A 19,565-nucleotide genomic window follows, 5' to 3' on the forward strand; every position below is an offset into this window, starting at 1 on the left:
GAAAATCTGCTTGAAATAAGTAAAAAGTGTCTAAAAACTCCTTTTTTATGTGATGAGTCTTATGTAAGTATAATGAGATTTGTTTTGACTAGAAATAAGACAAACATTCTGGGTAAGATTTTGAGTTTTTGCAGTGGAGCGTCGTGTGTGTGTGTGTGTGTGTGTGTGTGTGTGTGTGTGTGTGTGTGTGTGTGTGTGTGTGTGTGTGTGTGTGTGTGTGTGTGTGTGTGTTGGCGCCAAACCTACCTGATCCTTGTAGAACATGTCGTTGGCGATGTGGACGATCTTCTCCACGTGGACGATGGAGCCGATGCTCTGGATGTCGACGTCGGCCAACATGGTGAGCACCAGGATGGCCTCCACCAGCAGCTGCCGGTACTCGGGCTGGGGGACGCGGTTCAGCACCGTCTCCACGTGGACCGAGAACTTGATCTCACCGGGCGTCATCTGGACGGGACGACGGAGAGAGAAAAAGACAGAGGTCAGGGTTTATCAGTCTGCAGGTAACCATAGTAACTGTTGTTCTGTCACTGGCTAAACTTCAAAAACACTTTGACTTTGACTTGATTCATACTGAATAAAAACTTAACTCTGAAAAACTTTTATTCTAGACCAGATAAACTAAATGAGCTAATGAAGCAAAGCTAAGTTGAGCTAATACAATATAAGATAAGATCAGATAACATCAGATTTACTAAAATTAGGTAAGATAAGATAGGAAAATATTTTATTTATGCCTGAATGGGAAGATTTTCAAGGGACAACAACTCAAGTAAACAAGTTAAAAAAAGAGACAGTCAGGAATAAATGAAAGAAGTAAAGAGTACGATAGTAAAAATATGGAACAACTATAAAATACACGTTTTATACACAGTTTATATATAAAATATAGATAATTTCAATAAGAATATATAATAAGAATTTTTTTTAATTCTTATTCTACAATAAGAATAAGAAAGAATCAGATTTAAATATGAATATGTGTTTTGAAGTGCTTTAAGAAACCAGAATTTGTTATTTAATCTTTAACCTTTACTCTTCTATATTAGTTTATTACATACAGTATAAAACAAAATCCTTGTTTTAATTATTTGATGTTTTATCATTTGAATATTAAACAAATTATAACTTATTATAACACTAAAGCCACTGTAATAAAAACCTTCAGCTTTGTGTTACTGAAACGACTGACGATTTGAGAAGAAATGTTGTGTTCAAAGACTTTAGTTGGTTTTAACAGGTTAAAAAAAACCTCGTACCTCTCTGGTGGTGGACGACGGGAGGACGAAGCCCTCGATGGACAGACCGTGACACTGCAGAGAAACAGAATTCGTCTTAGAAGTTCATCAATAAATTGGGAAATAATCCATTTTTTGGTAACACTTCACTTGAATAGGTGTTCATAAGATTGACATAACACTGTCATAACCATGACATAAAAGCTGTCATAAACATCAATGAATACTTATGACAGCTGTCGTTAAGTGTCATTCGGTAAGTTATGTCACTTTTGATGCAAAGTTGACATTGTTTGAGATGTTTTTGTTCTGACAACTTCACATAAAGACAATTTAAACTGTCATAGCAGACCTAATTGCCAAACTTTAAAAAATTATTTCAAGTTTCACACTGCAAAAACTCAAAATATTTCCAAGAATATTTGTCTTATTTCTTGTCAAAATGTCTCATTTCTAGTCAAAACTAATCTCTTTTCACTTAAACTAAGACTCAGCACCTAAAAATTTACTTGTTTTTAGATAATTTTCACTTGTTTCAAACAAATTTTCACTTGAAATAAGTAGAAAAATCTGCCAGTGAAAGCAAGTTTTTTGTGCTTGTAATAAGAAAGAAAAACTTGCTCCACTATCAGATTTATCTACTTATTTCAAGTGAAAATATGCTTGAAAGAAGTAAAAAGTGTCGAAAAACAAGCTGCTTTTTATGTGATGAGTCTTATTTTAAGTATAATGAGATTTGTTTTGACTAGAAATGACATTTTTGACTTGAAATGAGACAAATATTCTTGGTAAGATTTTGAGTTTTTGCAGTGCATAACAAGGACATCTCAAATAATGTCAACTTTGCATCAAAAGTGACATAACTTACCGAATGACAGCTGTCATAAGTATTCATTGATGTTTATGACAGGTTGTTATGTCATGGTTATGACAGTTTTATGTCAATCTTATAAATACCTATTCAAGTAAAGTGTTACCGTACTGTTTAAGAGCAGAAGAACAGGAGAAACCGACCTTCTGCAGGATCTTCCAGACCTTCTGGTAGAACCCGACCGGGACGCGGTTCAGAGCGCCGTCCAGACGCCTCCTGCGCTGCCATTGGCCGTGCCTGGTGTCCTTGGCGGCGTGGATGCTGTCGGGGATGTCCAGAGACTCGATGGACGGCAGCCTGTACCTCTGAACGCATCGGGGACAATCAAGGACAGGACATGGATGAGTGTTTGGCTGCGTTTTATTTTGAAAGAACCAGCGCCTCCTCCTTCCTGTTCATCACAATCCAGCAAGAACCAAATCTGACCCAAGTCAAAAAGATGAAATGTGATCCATAGACATAAATCTTTACCCCAGACTCCGTGTTTTCTATGTCCAGTGACTGAGATGGCATGCTCTGAGACGAGGCGGGAAAAAAAACAAAAGAACAAAAAGGAAAGAGGAGAGAAAGAAGGGAGGAAAGGAAAAAAAAAAGATGACAACATGAAAAACAATGTCTGGATGTTAAATGAAGCGCGAGAGTCGGATCCAAACAAAAACCTGAGAGACGACGTGCACCAATGAAAACAGAGCAAAGATGGACAAAGAAATTAAACTTCATTTGAAAACTGATTTATCTTTAAAGGGATACGCCAACATTTTTTTTTCGTGTCTTGCCTCACTCCCGAGTCCATGACCAGCAGATAGACACCATCCTTTCCACTGTGTGTGCAGTAACCATGGAGATAGAGCCGTATCGCCCGTAATTAGCTTAGCTCAAATGCTGGAAGTGTATTCATGGGTTGCAGTGACGTCACGTCGAAGGGACCGCCGCCATATTTGTGTCCGATTTGACAGGTCTCCTCATATGACAGCATCAAACCGCAGGATGGAAATGACAGTTTCTTGACAAAATGACAGGGTTTCATACATCCTGTCTGGGTTTATATCTCTATAACAACAGACTAACTCTATATTATCCCACTTATTACACAGTTTATGAATTAATTAATTAATTTGATACGTAATGTTGATCAAAGTCCTTAGTCCGGTCACTTCTCCGCTGTTTGCTCCTCACCCTCCTCCCGGTCGACTCGTGTGTAGTTGTTTTCAACGAGCTTTTGATAATCAATCAGTAGATTGATGAATTATCATGTAAATGTTACGATGTGCGCATTTATGTCGTCCTGTCTGTCATAAGAGATTACGATATGGGACACGTTTGTGTCACAGACTCGCGGTGGCACAGACACAGCTGATCACAGCTGTGACACTGCGCTGGCCCGTCCGCTCTGATCGCACATCGCAGGTTTGATTCCAGCAGCGGTGAGGGAGGCAAAGGGCCTCCACTCTCCCTCTAACAAGCTACAAGTCATTTTTCTAACATCACAATTAGTCTGAAGCTGGTAAAAATGAAACATAAGGTAAAAATCCTTGATAGTTCTTCTGCCCTGCTCCGCTGATCAGAGCGGCGTCCCTAGCAACGGCCCGTTTTACTTAGCAACGGTCTGTTATACAGAAATAAAAGACCCTAAATGCAGAATCAGTGAGTAATTAATAAGAAAGTAATCAAAATGCTGAATTCAATATATCCATGTTATTAAAAAAAAAAGTGAATCCCCTCTTTTTGTGAGACTTGTCACAGCCCACGCTGCGACTGATAGACTGCCTGCAGTCAACTATTTATTACGTCTTTTGGGATGGAATAAAACTGCAGTCCGGGGTTTCTTTGGCGACTGCTATCACAGTCAACAGCACAATATAATCCTGGCATCTTTCAAATAACGTCAATTTTCGGTCTCTTGCTGATTTCCTCCTACTACTCCACTTGTTCTGGTAACGTGACATGCTGTGATCTGTGCCCAGATTGGCCTGATTCGGACACAAATATGGCGGCTCAGAAATACAGTGACGTCATGTGAATCTAATGAATAGGTAGTGTTAGCCTGCCTCCTACCCGAGCTGAAATCAGCAGTCAGTTGATTTCATTTTAGCTCTAAGCTCTGTAAATATATCACTTTATCGACATTTCACACATTTTTAGGCGAGAAAGTAGCTGTTTAGATCAGCAGTGTGTCGTTAATTTGTCTAAATACCAGCTGTTTACAATTCTGTCGGACGAATTTGGCGCTACTCAAGCTAGCTGTTGTAACCAACGCACTTCCGGTTACTTTCACAAAATAAAACGCCCGTTGTCCTTTACATACAGAAGTGCTTTTACTTCGAAACAGGAAGCTAACCTACCCTCGATGTAGCTAGCTTGAACCAAAATAAACCGTCTTAGCTTGAACTCTCCGTTTTGACCGATCTCGTCCCGTTACCGGCATTTGACCGCTCAAGATGCCTTACTGGAGAGTTTTGTCAGCTCTGAGACGAAGATCAGTCCGTTTAGAGTTGCTGAAGAGTTTCTCTGATGACTTTAGGTGGAGGCAGGCTAACACTACCTATACACTTCCAGAGCTAAGCTAATTACGGGCGATATGGGCTCTCCCTCATTACTGCACGCACAGTGGAAAGGATGGTGTCTATCTGCTTGTCATGGACTCAGGAGTGAGGCAAGACACGTAAAAAAAAAAAGTTGGCATATCCCTTTAAATAGATAAAATGAATTAAATTAAATAAAAACTGTAGCTGCTACAAGGAGCTGATTTATCATTTATCGATCACAAATCCAAAATCCATCATGTAATTCAAACAGCAGATCGATTAAAAGAAGCTGATTGATCATAAAACCGTTAGTTGCGGCTTTTTTTAAAAAACATTAATTAAATTAATGAACTGCAGATTGAAGCAGTTTTTCCAGCAGCAGAGTTAATCGCTCTGAGTCACAGCGTTTAGTCCACGACCGTCAGTCAACACCTGGATTATTCAATTAAAAAATAACAACAGGTTTAATATCGTTACCGAGTCGTCATCGGTGTTGTTATGGTTATCAGTGTTGTTATGATTAATGGTGTATTTATGGCTATCTGTGTTGTTATTGGTGTTATTGGTGTTGATATGGTTATCATTGTTTTGATGGGTGGTGTTACGATCATCGGTGTTGTTATCGTTGTTCTTATGGTTACCGTTCTTATCTGTGTTGTTATGATTATTGTTGTTGTTGTCATGGGTTTCGGTGTTGTTATGGTTAAGGGTGTATTTATCTGTGTTATCATAGTTGTCTTTATTGGTGTTATCAGTGTTGTGATCGATGTTGTTACAATTATCGGTGTTGTTATGGTCATCAGTGTTCTTATTGGTGTTGTTATGGTTATCGTTGTTCTTATCAATGTTGTTATGGATATTGGCGTTGTTATGGTGTTATTATGGTTATCGATGTTGTTATCATCGGTGTTGTTATCGGTGTTATTGCTGTGCGTTTACACCAAAAGCTTCCAAAAAGTCAATTATTTAAATAATTTTCAACGAGAGCCCGGCGACACTGAGCGAACAAAGCGTCAACTGGCGTCATCGCGCTTCCAAAGCGTCACCAGACAAGAAGTCGAGTCTTGGTTAACTTTAGGGTAATTAGCTATGACGCGGTTAAGCGGCAACCTGTCAGAATAGAGACGTCCGTCGGCTCCTTTTCCCCCCCTTTTTTTTGTCCTTCGACTCCCCAATGACCAGCGCGATCAAACTTTGACGTCAGTCACGTGACGAGCGACCAAAGCAGCTGAAAATATTTGCCGTTTTGGGAGCTGTCTTGTCTGAAGCGCAGCCTCAAGCATTTTTGACGCTTTGGAAGCTTTTGGTGTGAACGCACAGTTATGGTTATCGGTGTTCTGGTTCTGGTTATGGGTGTTGTTATGGTAATCGGTGTTGTTATCGGTGTTGTTATGGTAATCGGTGTTGTTATCGGTGTTGTTATGGTAATCGGTGTTGTTATCGGTGTTGTTATGGTTATCGGAGTTGTTATCGGTGTTGTTATGGTAATCGGTGTTGTTATCGGTGTTGTTATGGTTATCGGAGTTGTTATCGGTGTTGTTATGGTAATCGGTGTTGTTATCGGTGTTGTTATGGTTATCGGTGTTGTTATGGTAATCGGTGTTGTTATCGGTGTTGTTATGGTAATCGGTGTTGTTATCGGTGTTGTTATGGTAATCGGTGTTGTTATCGGTGTTGTTATGGTTATCTGTGATGTTATCGGTGTTGTTATGGTTATCGGTGTTGTTATCGGTGTTGTTATGGTAATCGGTGTTGTTATCGGTGTTGTTATGGTTGTTGTTATGGTTGTTGTTATGGTAATCGGTGTTGTTATCGGTGTCACCTTGGAAGGAGACGTCTGTGACGGGTCGAACTGAAACAAAGAAAAAACAAACAAACACAAAACACAAAAATCCATATTTGGACGTTTCTGATTCCACTTCCTGTCCAGAGCCTCAGACACCGGGGTCGTTAACCAGAAACCAATTAACCATGAATCACTGACACCTCCACCTTCATCATCATCATCATCATCATCATCATCATCATCATCATCATTTTGATCAGCTGTCATTAATCTGCAGCTGCATCAGAACAAAATCAAAGACTTGAGACCTAAAATTAATCTTCTCGTCTAACACCTCATCATCATCATCATCACCTTCACTGATGACACCCTGCGCTCCAACATCTGCAACAAAGAAAACACAATGAACCCCAAACGACTATCGCCCTCAACTGTCATCCAGAGCCAGCTCCTCTCTTCTTCTTCATCATCATCATCATCATCATCATCATCATCACTGTGATCCGCTGTCAATCATCTGCAGCCGCATCTGAAAGGGATAGTTCACCCAAAATTCAAATTTCACTCATTATCTACTCACCCTCATGTGGACTAAGGGCTGGGAGAAGTTTCAGAGTCCTCCGTAGCTTCTCTGAGTTACAGGGGGTCTCGGCGTAGCAGTGCATGTCCATATGACGGTTGAGAATGGGGCTCACTTTTCTTCGTCCAAAAAGACACACCAAAAAACATCCAAATACCTCCACACAGCTCATCTGTAATGTCCCTCTTGTATAGAAGCCCCAACATGAGAAATTGTTCAGAAAAACAAACAGTTCCCTGCTCTGCCTGCGAACTGAGACACTGGGAGCTTCCGCTACAAACAAGCTTAAAATATAGACTTATTAAATTTTTTTCTGAACAATTTCTCATGTTGGGGCTTCAGTACAAGAGGGACATTACAGACGAGCACTATGGAGGTATTTGGATGTTTTTTGGTGTGTCTTTTTGTTACGAAGAAAAGTGAGCTCCATTTACAACCCTCATGTGGACATGCACTGCTACGTCGAGACCCCCTGTAACTCAGAGAAGCCACAGAGGACTCTGAAACTTCTCCCAGCCCTTAGTCGACATGAGGGTGGGTAGATAATGAGTGAAATCTGAATTTTGGGTGAACTATTCCTTGAACAAGATTGAAGTCTGAATTATGATCTAATTTCATGTAATCTGATCGATTAACTCGTCTTTTAACTCGTCTAACACCTCCCTCATCATCATAATCACCATCATCATCATCACTGAGTCACATGACACCCTGCGCTCCATCATCTGCAACAGAGAAAACACACAATGAACCTCCAACAACCAGAGCCAGTTGACGCCATTAATATCATCTCCTCTTCATCACCACCATCATCATCATCACTGTGATCAGCTGTCAATCATCTGCAGCCGCATCAGAACAAGATCAAAGACTTAAAGGGATAGTTCAACATTTTGGCAAATTGGCCCATTGTCATAATCCCTATAGTCATAGCAGTAGGTTCGTTACCTTTAATTGTCGGTGCAAGCTATTTTTTAGAACGGCGGAGCAGAGCCGTGAGCTGCTCAGAGCTACGCTACGGAGGCTAATGAGATTTCTTGGTTTCCCTCATCAAACTCATCAAATACACAATCCAACAACTCCACAACGCTCTGGTGGACAAGTTGTGACCTGCACATTCACCACGCTATGAGATAATAACACAACGTTACCAGACAGAGTTGTTTTAGAGGGAAATACAGAGACTGCTTGATGAAAAACTGTCCCTGAAGGCAACGCGCATCAGTGGTTACCTTTAACAACTCTGTCTGGTAACGTTGTGTTATTATCTCATAGCGTGGTGAATGTGCAGGTCACAACTTGTCCACCAGAGCGTTTTGGAGTTGTTGGATTGTGTATTTGATGAGTTTGATGAGGGAAACCAAGAAATCCCATAATGAGCCTCCGTAGCGTAGCTCTGAGCAGCTCGCGGCTCTGCTCCGCCGTTCTAAAAATAGCTTGCACCGACAATTAAAAGTAACGAACCTACTGCTATGACTATAGGGATTATGGCAATGGGCCAATTTGACAACATGTTTAACTATCCCTTTAATTATGATCTAACTTCATCTAGTTGACATCGTCTTTAAACTCATCTAACATCATCATCATCATCATCAGCTGTATCATCGTTTGTTCTGGAGCTTTCAGGTGCGTCTCACTGTCTTCATCAACATGAACCTTTGAGTTTCACAGCTCAGAGAGGAGGTCGAGTCAAAAGCACTGAAGAAAAACATAAAAAAAGCGAGTAAGTGGACGTTGAGTTGAGTTTCCAGTGTGGACAACGGTGATGAAGACAGTGAGATCCAGCTGAAAGCTCTGGAACAAGACAATCCTGCCTAAGGCCCCTGACCGAGGACAATCAATGACATCGCTCGTTGCTGTTGCCATGACGACTGTGTAAAAAGAAAAGAGTAAAGAGGAGAAACTGGACTCTTCACCTTCAGCGGCTCCACCAGCGACACCCTGCGCTCGGTCTGAAACATAAAACACCAGGTCGAAGGTGAGTTACAGCGGACGAGCCGCTCCCGCCGATTCATTCAAAACTTTATTGATCAATTAACTCAGCAATTAAATGCCTCTAATTAACGCCGCCTCGTCCTGATTGGATCATCTCCAACAACAACCAATGACCAATTAATCGTTTTATTTTCCCGCCCCATCAGGCCCATTATCATCATCCTCATCATCATCACCTGTCGGGGGTCCGTCAGAGACAACCGGTGCCCCAGCTGCAGAAACACAACAAGTCAGTTTGCAAAACCGCAGGATTTTCAAAATAAGAGTCCTCCTGCCTTCATCCTTCATCCTTCACCTACGTCATACGCCACATCATCATCATCGTCACAGATACCTCTCTAACCCTCCGTCCCCGTCCTCCTGTTCCTCACCAGCTTCATGTCGCTCTTCAGTTTGCTGATCCCGGCTCTCTCGCTCTTGGTGGCGCCCACGTTGCCGAGGTGATGGATGGAGATGGCGGGACTGACGCCGGCGTCCAACTCTCTCACTGAGGAGAAAAACAACAACAACAAAAAAAAAACACAAAACACATCACGACCTTCAGCAGAGACAAACGCACTCTACAGCTCGGTACATAAACACAAACGGACAGCGGGCGATCTGATTGGTGGAGGGAGCGAGCGACTCACCGCTGCGCTGGACGCCGAACTCCTTCCCACTGAGGATGTGATGGAGGAGGTTCTTCAGCTCGGACGGACTCATGCTCATCAGACTGTCTGTGGCCTCCTCGCCTACACACACACATTAAGCGTAGCGTTAGTTCTGGCAGGCCATGACGTCAAGCTCTTAATCAGCACAGCGTAACTGTCTTCACCTGTGCAGATCAGCTGATGGCTCAGCTGACTCCCCGTGGCTGCTTCCTATTGGGGAACTGCATTCAGAGCGCGCTATTTAAACTGCTCTAGCCCGACATCACCTCCCTTGCTGCTGCTGCTTCCTCTGCCGGCTTTTTTGCAACCCACCTCCACCCCAGCTCCTCCTGTCATTGTACATGTTGGTTGCTCTGCTCTGTCTGGGTTTTCTTTGCTGCTGCGCTCCCTGCTTATGCCGTTCATGATGGCTCGTGAAGGGCAGGGAGGTGCTCTTCCTGCCTCAGGCTTTCCACGCAAGCGCGTGGAAGAGCAGGGGGTCCCAGAACAGTATCATACCGCCAAATAAAACTGTGCAAGTAAATAAATATTATTTTGACATAGTGGTCCTGACAGAAACACAAACGTATGTTTTTCCTGATGCACCTGAACGCAGCAGCAGTTCAGTCAAATTTAATAATTTTAGTTAGAGACCGCAGGATTTTCAAAATAAGAGTCCTCCTGCCTTCATCCTTCATCCTTCACCTACGTCATACGCCACATCATCATCATCGTCACAGATACCTCTCTAACCCTCCGTCCCCGTCCTCCTGTTCCTCACCAGCTTCATTATGTTACATAGAGTTTCTTTGTTTTGTTATAATATATAATATTCCTGCGAACCAAGAAATCAATACCAGCTGTGTAATGTAATCTGTGAGGATAATAATAATAAAAGAAAATCCTTAGTCGAGGACACCCTCGACCCCATTGCCATAATCCCTATAGTCATAGCAGTAGGTTCGTTACCTTTAATTGTCGGTGCAAGCTGTTTTTAGAACGGTGGAGCAGAGCCGCGAGCTGCTCAGAGCTACGCTACGGAGGCTAATGGGATTTCTTGGTTTCCCTCATCAAACTCATCAAATACACAATTCAACAACTCCACAACGCTCTGGTGGACAAGTTGTGACCTGCACATTCACCACACTATGAGATAATAACACAACGTTACCACACAGAGTTGTTTTAGAGGGAAATACAGAGACTGCTTGATGAAAAACTGTCCCTGAAGGCAACGCGCATCAGTGGTTTTGCATGTATTTCCCTCTAAAACAACTCTGTGTGGTAACGTTCTGTTATTATCTCATAGCGTGGTGAATGTGCAGGTCACAACTTGTCCACCAGAGCGTTTTGGAGTTGTTGGATTGTGTATTTGATGTGTTTGTCCCAGTTTAAACAGTGAGAGTTGAGAGTTCCTGATGTCCCTGAACGCCTCGTCTCGTCTGGTCTCACCTGAGCAGTTGAGTGAATGAGCCAGTTCAGTGGCCATGACCTGGATGATGAGTCCGATCCGGAGCCGGAACATCTCACTGAACAGACCCGGCTCAGTCCGGATGCTCATGGCCAAGTACACCATGATCTCCTGAGGAGGAGGAGGAGGAGGAGGAGGAGGAGGAGGAGGAGGAGGAGGAGGAGGAGGAGGAGGAAGATGAGGATGAGGACAGAGTTTAGTTTAGTTTATTATTCGGATCCCCCATTACACTGCAAAAACTCAAAATCTTTCCAAGAATATTTGTCTTATTTCTTGTCAAAATGTCAAATTTCTAGTCAAAACGAATCTCTTTCCACTTAAAACAAGACTCATCACCTAAAAATTTACTTGTTTTTAGATCATTTTCACTTGTTTCAAACGTATTTTCACTTGAAATAAGTAGAAAAATCTGCCAGTAAAAGGAAGTTGATCCACTATCAGATTTTTCTACTTATTTCAAGTGAAAATAGGCTTGAAATGAGTAAAAATGTCTAAAAACAAGCTACTTTTTCAATGTGATGAGTCTTATTTTAGTTATAATAACATATGTTTTGACTAGAAATGACATTTTGAATAGAAATAAGACAAATATTCTTGGTAAGATTTTGAGTTTTTGCAGTGTAGCTGCAGCAAAGCCACAGCTATTCTTCCTGGGGTCCAGCAGTATCAAATATACAGTCAAAAATACAAAAACAGAAACATTATAAAAATGAAAAACAAAGAAAACAAAAAGTGAGCAATACGCCTCACCTAACAAAACAAAAACAGAGTGAGCGTTTCCACTTCGTTACTGTGCTTCATCCATTCTTTGTTAGTAATTATTCACATACTAATCCATATTGCATCCATATCTACATAATTATATATGTATACATCATTCCACAATCAACTTACACTTCATATCATATTGCATATATGTTCATTCTACAGCATATAGATTCATTCTGCAGCATACACATTATAATAACACATATATCTATAGAAATATACAACATAGTATAAATATACCATGTTTTCCTATTTTGCAAAATACTTTTTTATTAATATTTTGAATTGCTTTATGTTAGTTATGTTAGGACAGAGGATGAAGATGAAGATGAAGATGAGGACGAGGACGGGGACCGACCTGAGTGAGGATGGCGATGCTGATGTTGTTGTCGCTGGCCTCGTCGATGAGCGCGGCCAGCTGGTCGGCGGGGAGCGGAGCCGTGATGGTTTTCTCCCGGGGCTCCGGCGGCAGGCCGACCGTCAGGTGCTTCTGGTGAGCCAGCAGGTCAGAGCAGGCCTACGGACAGAGAGGGAGGGGGCTCGGCCAATCAGAGCAGAGCTGACAGGGTTCATTCACACAGTTCGCTTTCAGACGGACCGCGGTGCTTTCTGCTGAACCAGCAGCGCTCACACCAGTTGAAGTGGAACCAAAGTGGAAGGACGTTACTCTGCATCACTTACAATTCAAAGTGAGCTCATGCAAACCTCTACAACGTCATGGCGACAGAGAAAGAAGATTCCCGCACATTGTAAATCTTGCATAAGGACTTTTACTTCTGGACAGAGCAACATTTGGGTCGATGAGACCTTCGTCAGGCAGAGTTGAGGCATAGAGTACAAAAAAACGTTTTAAATAGACAATACACAAGCAGAAATAACCAATACTGTATATAATGGTTAGGTTTTTTCTGTTCTCTGCATTACTCAAATTTATTTTCTTTTTTTCTGTCTCTGTAACCCTTCTTCTTTTTTTTATGTTAATTATTTATTTGGTCTGGTTTTGGAGTGAACCCAGCCTTGGCCATCTCTTTCCCAGAGTTCAAAGATGAGAATAACTTTTTCATTAATATAACATATAATAATATTGTATGAATAACAATTCATACAACTTGTTCTTTCTTTCTCTGCTTTCTAGCTTTCCTTTAAATTCTGCAGATGCTTAAATCGCCTCCAAACATTTAGTTTCTTCATCAGACCACTGCAATTTTTTCTCTCTCCTCCTTCCTGCTCGTCTTCACAGCCCTAGAATAAGACACGTCCACTGATGTTGTCATGGTTTACAGGGAAGAACCAACTATTTCTTGGTTTCCTTGAGAACCGACTTTTCAGGTTCTGAACCTGTTATTTTTTTCTGGTCTGAACATGAAACCACTCATACTGTCTGTGCTCACATGTTCAGTGTTTTAATGCAGCTGAATTTCTGCTAAAGCCTCTTCTCGTTTGCATATTTTTCTGTTTCTGGAAGAAAAATCTAGTTTCTTTGACATATTTAAACTGCCATTATTAGTTTTTTTTTTATTATTACTAAAAATAAATAATCAAATTTCACTGGTGGCATCAGAAACTGGAATGAACTCCCTCCCTGTGTGTTTTATTTATAGCCGCGTGTGTGTGTGTGTGTGTGTGTGTGTGTGTGTGTGTGTGTGTGTGTGTGTGTGTGTGTGTGTGTGTGTGTGTGTGTGTGTGTGTGTGTGTGTGTGTGTGTGTCGTACCGAGTCGAGCTCCTCCACCTTCTTCCTCAACATGCCAGAGATCATCCTGATGATGCCCCACTGCTTCAGGTCACCGGCCTTCTCGTAGAGGTCGCTGAGCAGAGAGCGCACGGTGGAGCCTTTACCGTGCACTTGGGTGTCCCAGTCCATGCCCCTGTTGAGGAGGAGGAAGAAGAGGAGGAGGAGGAGGAGGAGGAGGGAAGAGGAGGAGGTGTGATGATGCATGCGTTTTACAGATTTTCATTGAAAAAAAAAAAAAAATCCATGCATTTACCGCGACTACCGAAACCAGGGAAACGTAAACATAAAATTCCACTGACTACTAGTTACTTTTGACATGACGTAATCAGAACAGTAACATGATTACATTAAAGGGACATTGTGTAAGAATTACTCCCATCTAGCGTTGCGGTTGTATTTCGCAAGCAACTCAGTCGTATTTTTCATGCTGCATTCACGTGAAATTGAGCAGACGGCAGACGGACGACAGCCACTGCAGGTAACGGCATAAACAAGCCTCTATGTAAACAAGTGGTCCGTCAGCACGAGGCAAAACAATACACATGACAATATGTTGTCATGGTGAATGAAAGGGACATGGTGAAACAAAACAAAAGATGAAATAATAAAATGTTTTCTATGATAAAGAGAAAACTTGTGAGACTCTGAACTGAAACGTCCTCACTTGTCCTTGAAGAGGATGAAGAGGATGTCGGCCTGGTCCTGCAGGTTCTGTGGCTCCTTCAGGAATCTGACCAGAGCGGCGTAGTCCACTTCTCCACTGGCGTCTTTGGGGATCCCACACTCCGCTGTGACCACGACCTCTGGACCCTGGAGGAGGAGGAGGAGGAGAGGAGTTAAAGGTAAAATAAAACAAGAACAAGTTGATAATGACAGAAGAGGAAGAAGAGGACAAAGTAGAAGAGGAGGAGAAGATAAAACAAAAACAAGGTGGAGGAAACCATCTTGATGATGACAGAATAAGAAGAAGAGGAGGAGGAGGAGGAAGAAGAAGAAGTAGAAGAGGAGGAACAGACGGAGGAGTTCTTCTGGTCCGTGGAGCCCGGCAGGTTCAGGTTCAGCGCTCGTTGAGGAGAACGGAACAGTTTGCTGGGCAGGTACAACCCCACGTCTGGAGGGAAACACACAGAGAGACAGAGATCAGCTGGCTGAGTCACATACATCATCAGTCTCTGCTGGCTTTCACATCAGCAGACGTGACAAATCCTGTATTCAAAACCATGTTAACTTAATGTAAATGTGGTGATTTCTGTACGTAGGCTACAGAGCCCCCAGGCAGCGCTGCTCCTCTGTCCAATACACACATGAACCTTCACTTTTAATTCAAACAAATTAATGCGACTGCTACAATTGTTACATTTCGTCAATGAGACCAGCATTTATCTCCTAAAAAGAATGAAACCAGCCGGCGGTAAACCTCTAAAAACCTGCGTGTAAGTTAATTAGCGATCGTCTTTTCTCCCCCGGGATGACGACGGAGGTTGGCCGGCTGACGAGCTGACCAGCTCTCCGGACGGGTGGTGTCTCTGTAACGAGCTGTTGATCTGCTCCACAGGTGAAGCTTCACTTCTCCGAAAAACATCGGAGCAAACGTCTGTCATTTGGATAAACCGACTGCACACTGGGGCTCTAAACAGTTACTTTCTCGCATGAAAAAATATTAAAACTTAACAAAGTGACGTAATAACAGCGCTACAGCGAGAAATGCTGTTTAGATCCCCAATGTGCGGTCGGTTTATCAAAATGACGGCTGTTTAGATGTTTGCTCCGATGTAGCTCGTTACAGAGACACCACCCGGCCGGAGAGCTCGTCAGCCGGCCAACCTCCGTCGTCATCCCGGGAGAAAAGACGATCGCTAATTAACTTACCCGCAGGTTTTTAGAGGTTTACCACCGGGTAGTTACATTCTTGATAAGGAGATAAATGCTGGTCTCATTGATGAAATGTAACAATTGTGGCAGTCGCATTAGTTTGTTTGAATTAAAAGTGAAGCTTCATGTGTGCATTGGACACAGGAGGGCTCTGTAGCCTACGTACAGAAATCACCACATTTACACTCTCCCTCCCTTTCCCTTCTCCTCCCTCCCTCCCTCCTCCCTCCTCTCCTCCCTCCCCCTCCCTCCCCCCTCCATCTCACTGTGGATGTTGAGCTCCTGCGCCTTCTTCCTCAGCGACACCATGTCCTTGGTCTTGTTGGCGATGGCCTTGAACCGGCTCAAACCGGCCAGAGGCTTCGCCGGCTTCTTCTTAGGAGCCGCCTGAGCCAGGAGGTGGTCGAGGTACTGGGCCAGGTCGTCGGCCTCTGGAGGAGCAGGAGGAGGAGGAGGAGGAGGAGGAGGAGGAGGAGGGAGGGGGAGGAGGGAGGAGGAGGAGGAGGAGGAGGGAAAGGAGGAAAAAGAGGAGGAGGGAGGGGGAGGAGGGAGGGGGGAGAGGAGGAGGAAGAGGAGGAAGAGGAGGAGGAGGAAAAGGAGGAGGAGGGAGGGGGAGGAAGAGGAGGAGGGAGGGACAAGGAGAAGGAGAAGGAGGAAGAGGAGGAGGTGGAGTAGTAGGGAGCGAAAGAGGAGGGAGGAGGAAGAGTGGGTAGGGGGAGGAAGGAGGAAGAGGAGGAAAAGAAGGGAGAAGGAGGAGGAAGAGGAGGAAGGAACAGCAGGAGGAAGAGAAAGAGGAGGAGGAGGAGGAAGAAGAAAAAAGGAGGAAGAAGAGGAGGAGAAGGAACAGCAGGAGCAGGAAGAAGATGAAGAGGAGGAGGAGGAGGAGGAAGAAGAAGAAGAGGGGTGGAGGAAAACAAGGAGGAAGAGGAGTGTGTGTGTGGGGGAGGAGGAGGAGGAGGTGATGGATGAAGAGTTACAAAGCCAGAGAGATCAGCTGTTTAAACTAAACCATCTAAAACAGCTCCAAGTGACCAGAAGTCTGATTTCTATAAAAGTTTTTAATCAATAAAACATGAAAATATTTAACAAATAATTCTGTTGCTGTGACTTTTAGTTCTAATTAGAAAATATAAAGTTGTTTTCAAGAGTAGTTTCATATTAAACTGATAGAAAGAATCTGTCCAGGTGTTAAACTGACAGATGTTAACATCAGGAATGTTTTAGTGATCATGAGTTTTTATCATGAGTGAGTTTCAGTTTTTTGAAATTCAAATCAAAAATGCAGGAAAACACGTGACGATGCAGAAGGAGACACATGCAACATGCAACATGCAGCCAGTGACCAGCAGTTACTATGACGACAACATGCATCCAGTAGCTCTGATGACATCATGCATCTAATTAGATCAAACCAGCAGACAATGATGCAATGATGCAAACGACATGACGCGTTTGTCAGACGTTTAAATGCAGCAGACAAGCAGAGAGACAAGTTACTGAGTTTAACTGTTGGACATCTGTTATTGATGAAAGGGAAAAACATATTTCAGTTTCATATTAAGATTCCTTGAAGGCGATGATTATTAAAATATTAAAAGAATGATTAATTATTAGATAGTTAAAAAAGTTAAGTTTGGTTTATTGTCATTCAACATGTTAATAAACATGAAGGAATGAAATAAGTTGCTCAGAGTACAGGATTAATTACATTAAAAAATAAACCCTACAATAATAAATAATCAATTTATTGTGATAAATAATAAAAAATAACCTAAAACAATAAATCACATGTGTGAACTGTGATGACAGGAATAAATCACCTGAAAGAACTAAAGGTAAAACCTATAGGATCTATATGATAGGATCAATATCAATATAATAGCAATCAATATGATCGGATCAGTATGATAAGAATTAATATGATAAGGATCAATGTGATAGGAATCAATATAAGAATCAATACGATAAGAATCAATATAAGAATCAATATGATAAAAATCAATATAAGGATCAATATGATAAAAATCAATATAGTAAGGATATGTTCAGAATCATTATAACAGTAATCAATATGATAGGAAGGAATCCATATGATAATAATGAATATAAGGATCAATATGATTGGAATCAATACAATAACGATCAATTTCATAATAATTAATATAATAGCAATCAATATGATAAAAATATATGTAAGGATCAATTTGATAATAGTCAATATTCTAGGAATCAATACGATAAGAATCAATATAATAAGGATCAATATGATAATGAATATAAGGATCAATATGATAGAAATCAATATAATAAGTATCAATTTGATAATGGTCAATGTTCTAGGAATCAATACGATAAGAATCAATATAATAAGGATCAATATGATGAGAATTAATATGATAAGGATCAATATGATAGGAATCAATATAAAAGTATCAATATAAGGATCAATGTGATAATAATCAATATGATAATAATCAATAGGATAAGGAATAATATGATAGGAATCAATATAAGAATGAATCAATATGATAAGGATCAATATAACAGAATCAATATGACTGAGTAGGTTATAAACAGTGGAACTCTTCTACATGTTTATGTATTGTATGAATACATAGAAGCAGGAACGGTCAAACCAACAATGGAAAACTAATAATCAATCAATCAATAATCAATAATCAATAATCAATCAACACCACCTGTGATTGGAGAGTGGTGTTGTCTTTCTTTTTTCCACGGCTGGAGTCACCGTTCCATCGCGCTCAGGGTTTCTTACCATCGTCATAGCGTAACTCATGCACGAATCCAGCGCCGCCACCCTCATCATCATCATCATCATCATCATCATCATCATCATCATCATCATCATCATCATCATACTCGTCGGCGTGGCAACGGCCCATGCTGCCGTGACCCCCCTTACCGGCCAGGAAACTGAGGTGAGCGAAACAGGAAGTGGTCAGGAAGTCCGACAGCTTCCCTGTCTGAATCCTGGAGGAGGAGGAGGAGGAGGAGGAGGAGGAGGAGGAGGAGGAGGAGGAGGTAGAGGAGGAGGAGGAGGAGGAGGGGAGAAGAGGAAGAGGAGGAGGAGGAGGAGGAGGAGGGAGAGGAAGAGGGAGGAAGGGAGGAGGAGGAAGAGGGAGGAGGAGGAAGAGGAGGGAGGAGGAGGAAGAGGAGGGAGAGGAAGAGGGAGGAGGAGGAGGAGGAGGAAGAAGAGGGGAGAAGAGGAAGGGGGAAGAAGAGGATGAGGTAGAGGAGGAGGAGGAGAGAGAGGAGGGAGAAAGAGGGGGAGGAGAGAGGAGGAGGAGGAGGAAGAAGAGGAGGAGGAGGAGAGAGGAGGAGGAGGAGGAGGAGGAGGAAGAGGAGAGAGGAAGAGTAGGAGGAAGAGGAGGAGGAGGAGGAGGAGGGAGGAAGAAGAGGAGAGAGAGGAGGGAGGAGGAGGAGGAGGAAGAAGAGGAAGAGGAGGAGAGAGGAAGGACAAGGAAGAGGAGGGAGAAGGAGGAGGAAGAGGGGGAGAGAGAGGAAGAGGAGCAGGAGAAAGAAGAAAGAGGAGGAGAGAGAGGAAGAGGGAGGAGGAGGAGGAAGAGGAGAGAGAGGAAGGAGGAGGAAGAGGAGGAGGGAGAGGAAGCGGAAAGAGGAGGAGAGAGAGGAGGAGGAAGAAGAGGAGGAAGAGGAGGAGAGAGCAGAGGAGGAAGAGAGAGAAGGAGGAGGAGGAAGAGGAGGAGAGAGGTGGAAGAAGAGGAGGAAGAGGAGGAGGAAGAGAGAGAGGAAGAGGAGGTAGGAGGAAGAGGGGGAAGAGGAAGAGGGAGGAAGAGGAGGAAGAGGGAGGAGGAGGAAGAGGAAAGAGAGGGAGGAGGAAGAGGAAGAGGAGGAGGAGGAAGAAGAGGAGGAGGAGGGGGAGGAAAAGGAGGAGGAGGGAGGGGGAGGAGGAGGAAGAAGAGGAGGAGAGAGGTGGAAGAAGAGGAGGAAAAGGAGGGGGAAGAGAGAGAGGAAGAGGAGGTAGGAGGAAGAGGGGGAAGAGGAAGAGGGAATGGAGGAGGAGAAAGAGGAGAAGGAAGAGGAGGAGGAGAAAGATGAAGAAGAGGAGGAGGAGA

General features: G+C 42.8%; 1 protein-coding gene across 1 annotated transcript in view; it reads right to left on the reverse strand.

Annotated features, from left to right (window-relative positions):
• LOC311001860 (phosphorylase b kinase regulatory subunit alpha, skeletal muscle isoform-like) overlaps nt 1–19,565 on the reverse strand; it is a 37,589-nt gene that overhangs the window by 1,759 nt on the left and 16,265 nt on the right. The window contains exons 15-32 of the mRNA XM_083993039.1: nt 18,248–18,481; nt 15,738–15,902; nt 14,616–14,710; nt 14,264–14,409; nt 13,579–13,732; nt 12,225–12,383; nt 11,080–11,209; nt 9,628–9,729; nt 9,370–9,485; nt 9,175–9,210; nt 8,920–8,955; nt 7,681–7,725; nt 6,775–6,804; nt 6,203–6,486; nt 2,581–2,836; nt 2,253–2,414; nt 1,260–1,313; nt 247–447 (exon numbers count right to left, since the gene is read on the reverse strand). Coding sequence (XP_083849165.1) covers nt 247–447; nt 1,260–1,313; nt 2,253–2,414; nt 2,581–2,836; nt 6,203–6,486; nt 6,775–6,804; nt 7,681–7,725; nt 8,920–8,955; nt 9,175–9,210; nt 9,370–9,485; nt 9,628–9,729; nt 11,080–11,209; nt 12,225–12,383; nt 13,579–13,732; nt 14,264–14,409; nt 14,616–14,710; nt 15,738–15,902; nt 18,248–18,481 — 2,405 coding nt within the window. The remainder of the gene's footprint in view (nt 1–246; nt 448–1,259; nt 1,314–2,252; nt 2,415–2,580; nt 2,837–6,202; nt 6,487–6,774; nt 6,805–7,680; nt 7,726–8,919; nt 8,956–9,174; nt 9,211–9,369; nt 9,486–9,627; nt 9,730–11,079; nt 11,210–12,224; nt 12,384–13,578; nt 13,733–14,263; nt 14,410–14,615; nt 14,711–15,737; nt 15,903–18,247; nt 18,482–19,565) is intronic.

The sequence above is a fragment of the Trachurus trachurus genome (assembly GCF_905171665.1).
Source record: "Trachurus trachurus genome assembly, chromosome: 18".
Taxonomy (NCBI): domain Eukaryota; kingdom Metazoa; phylum Chordata; class Actinopteri; order Carangiformes; family Carangidae; genus Trachurus; species Trachurus trachurus.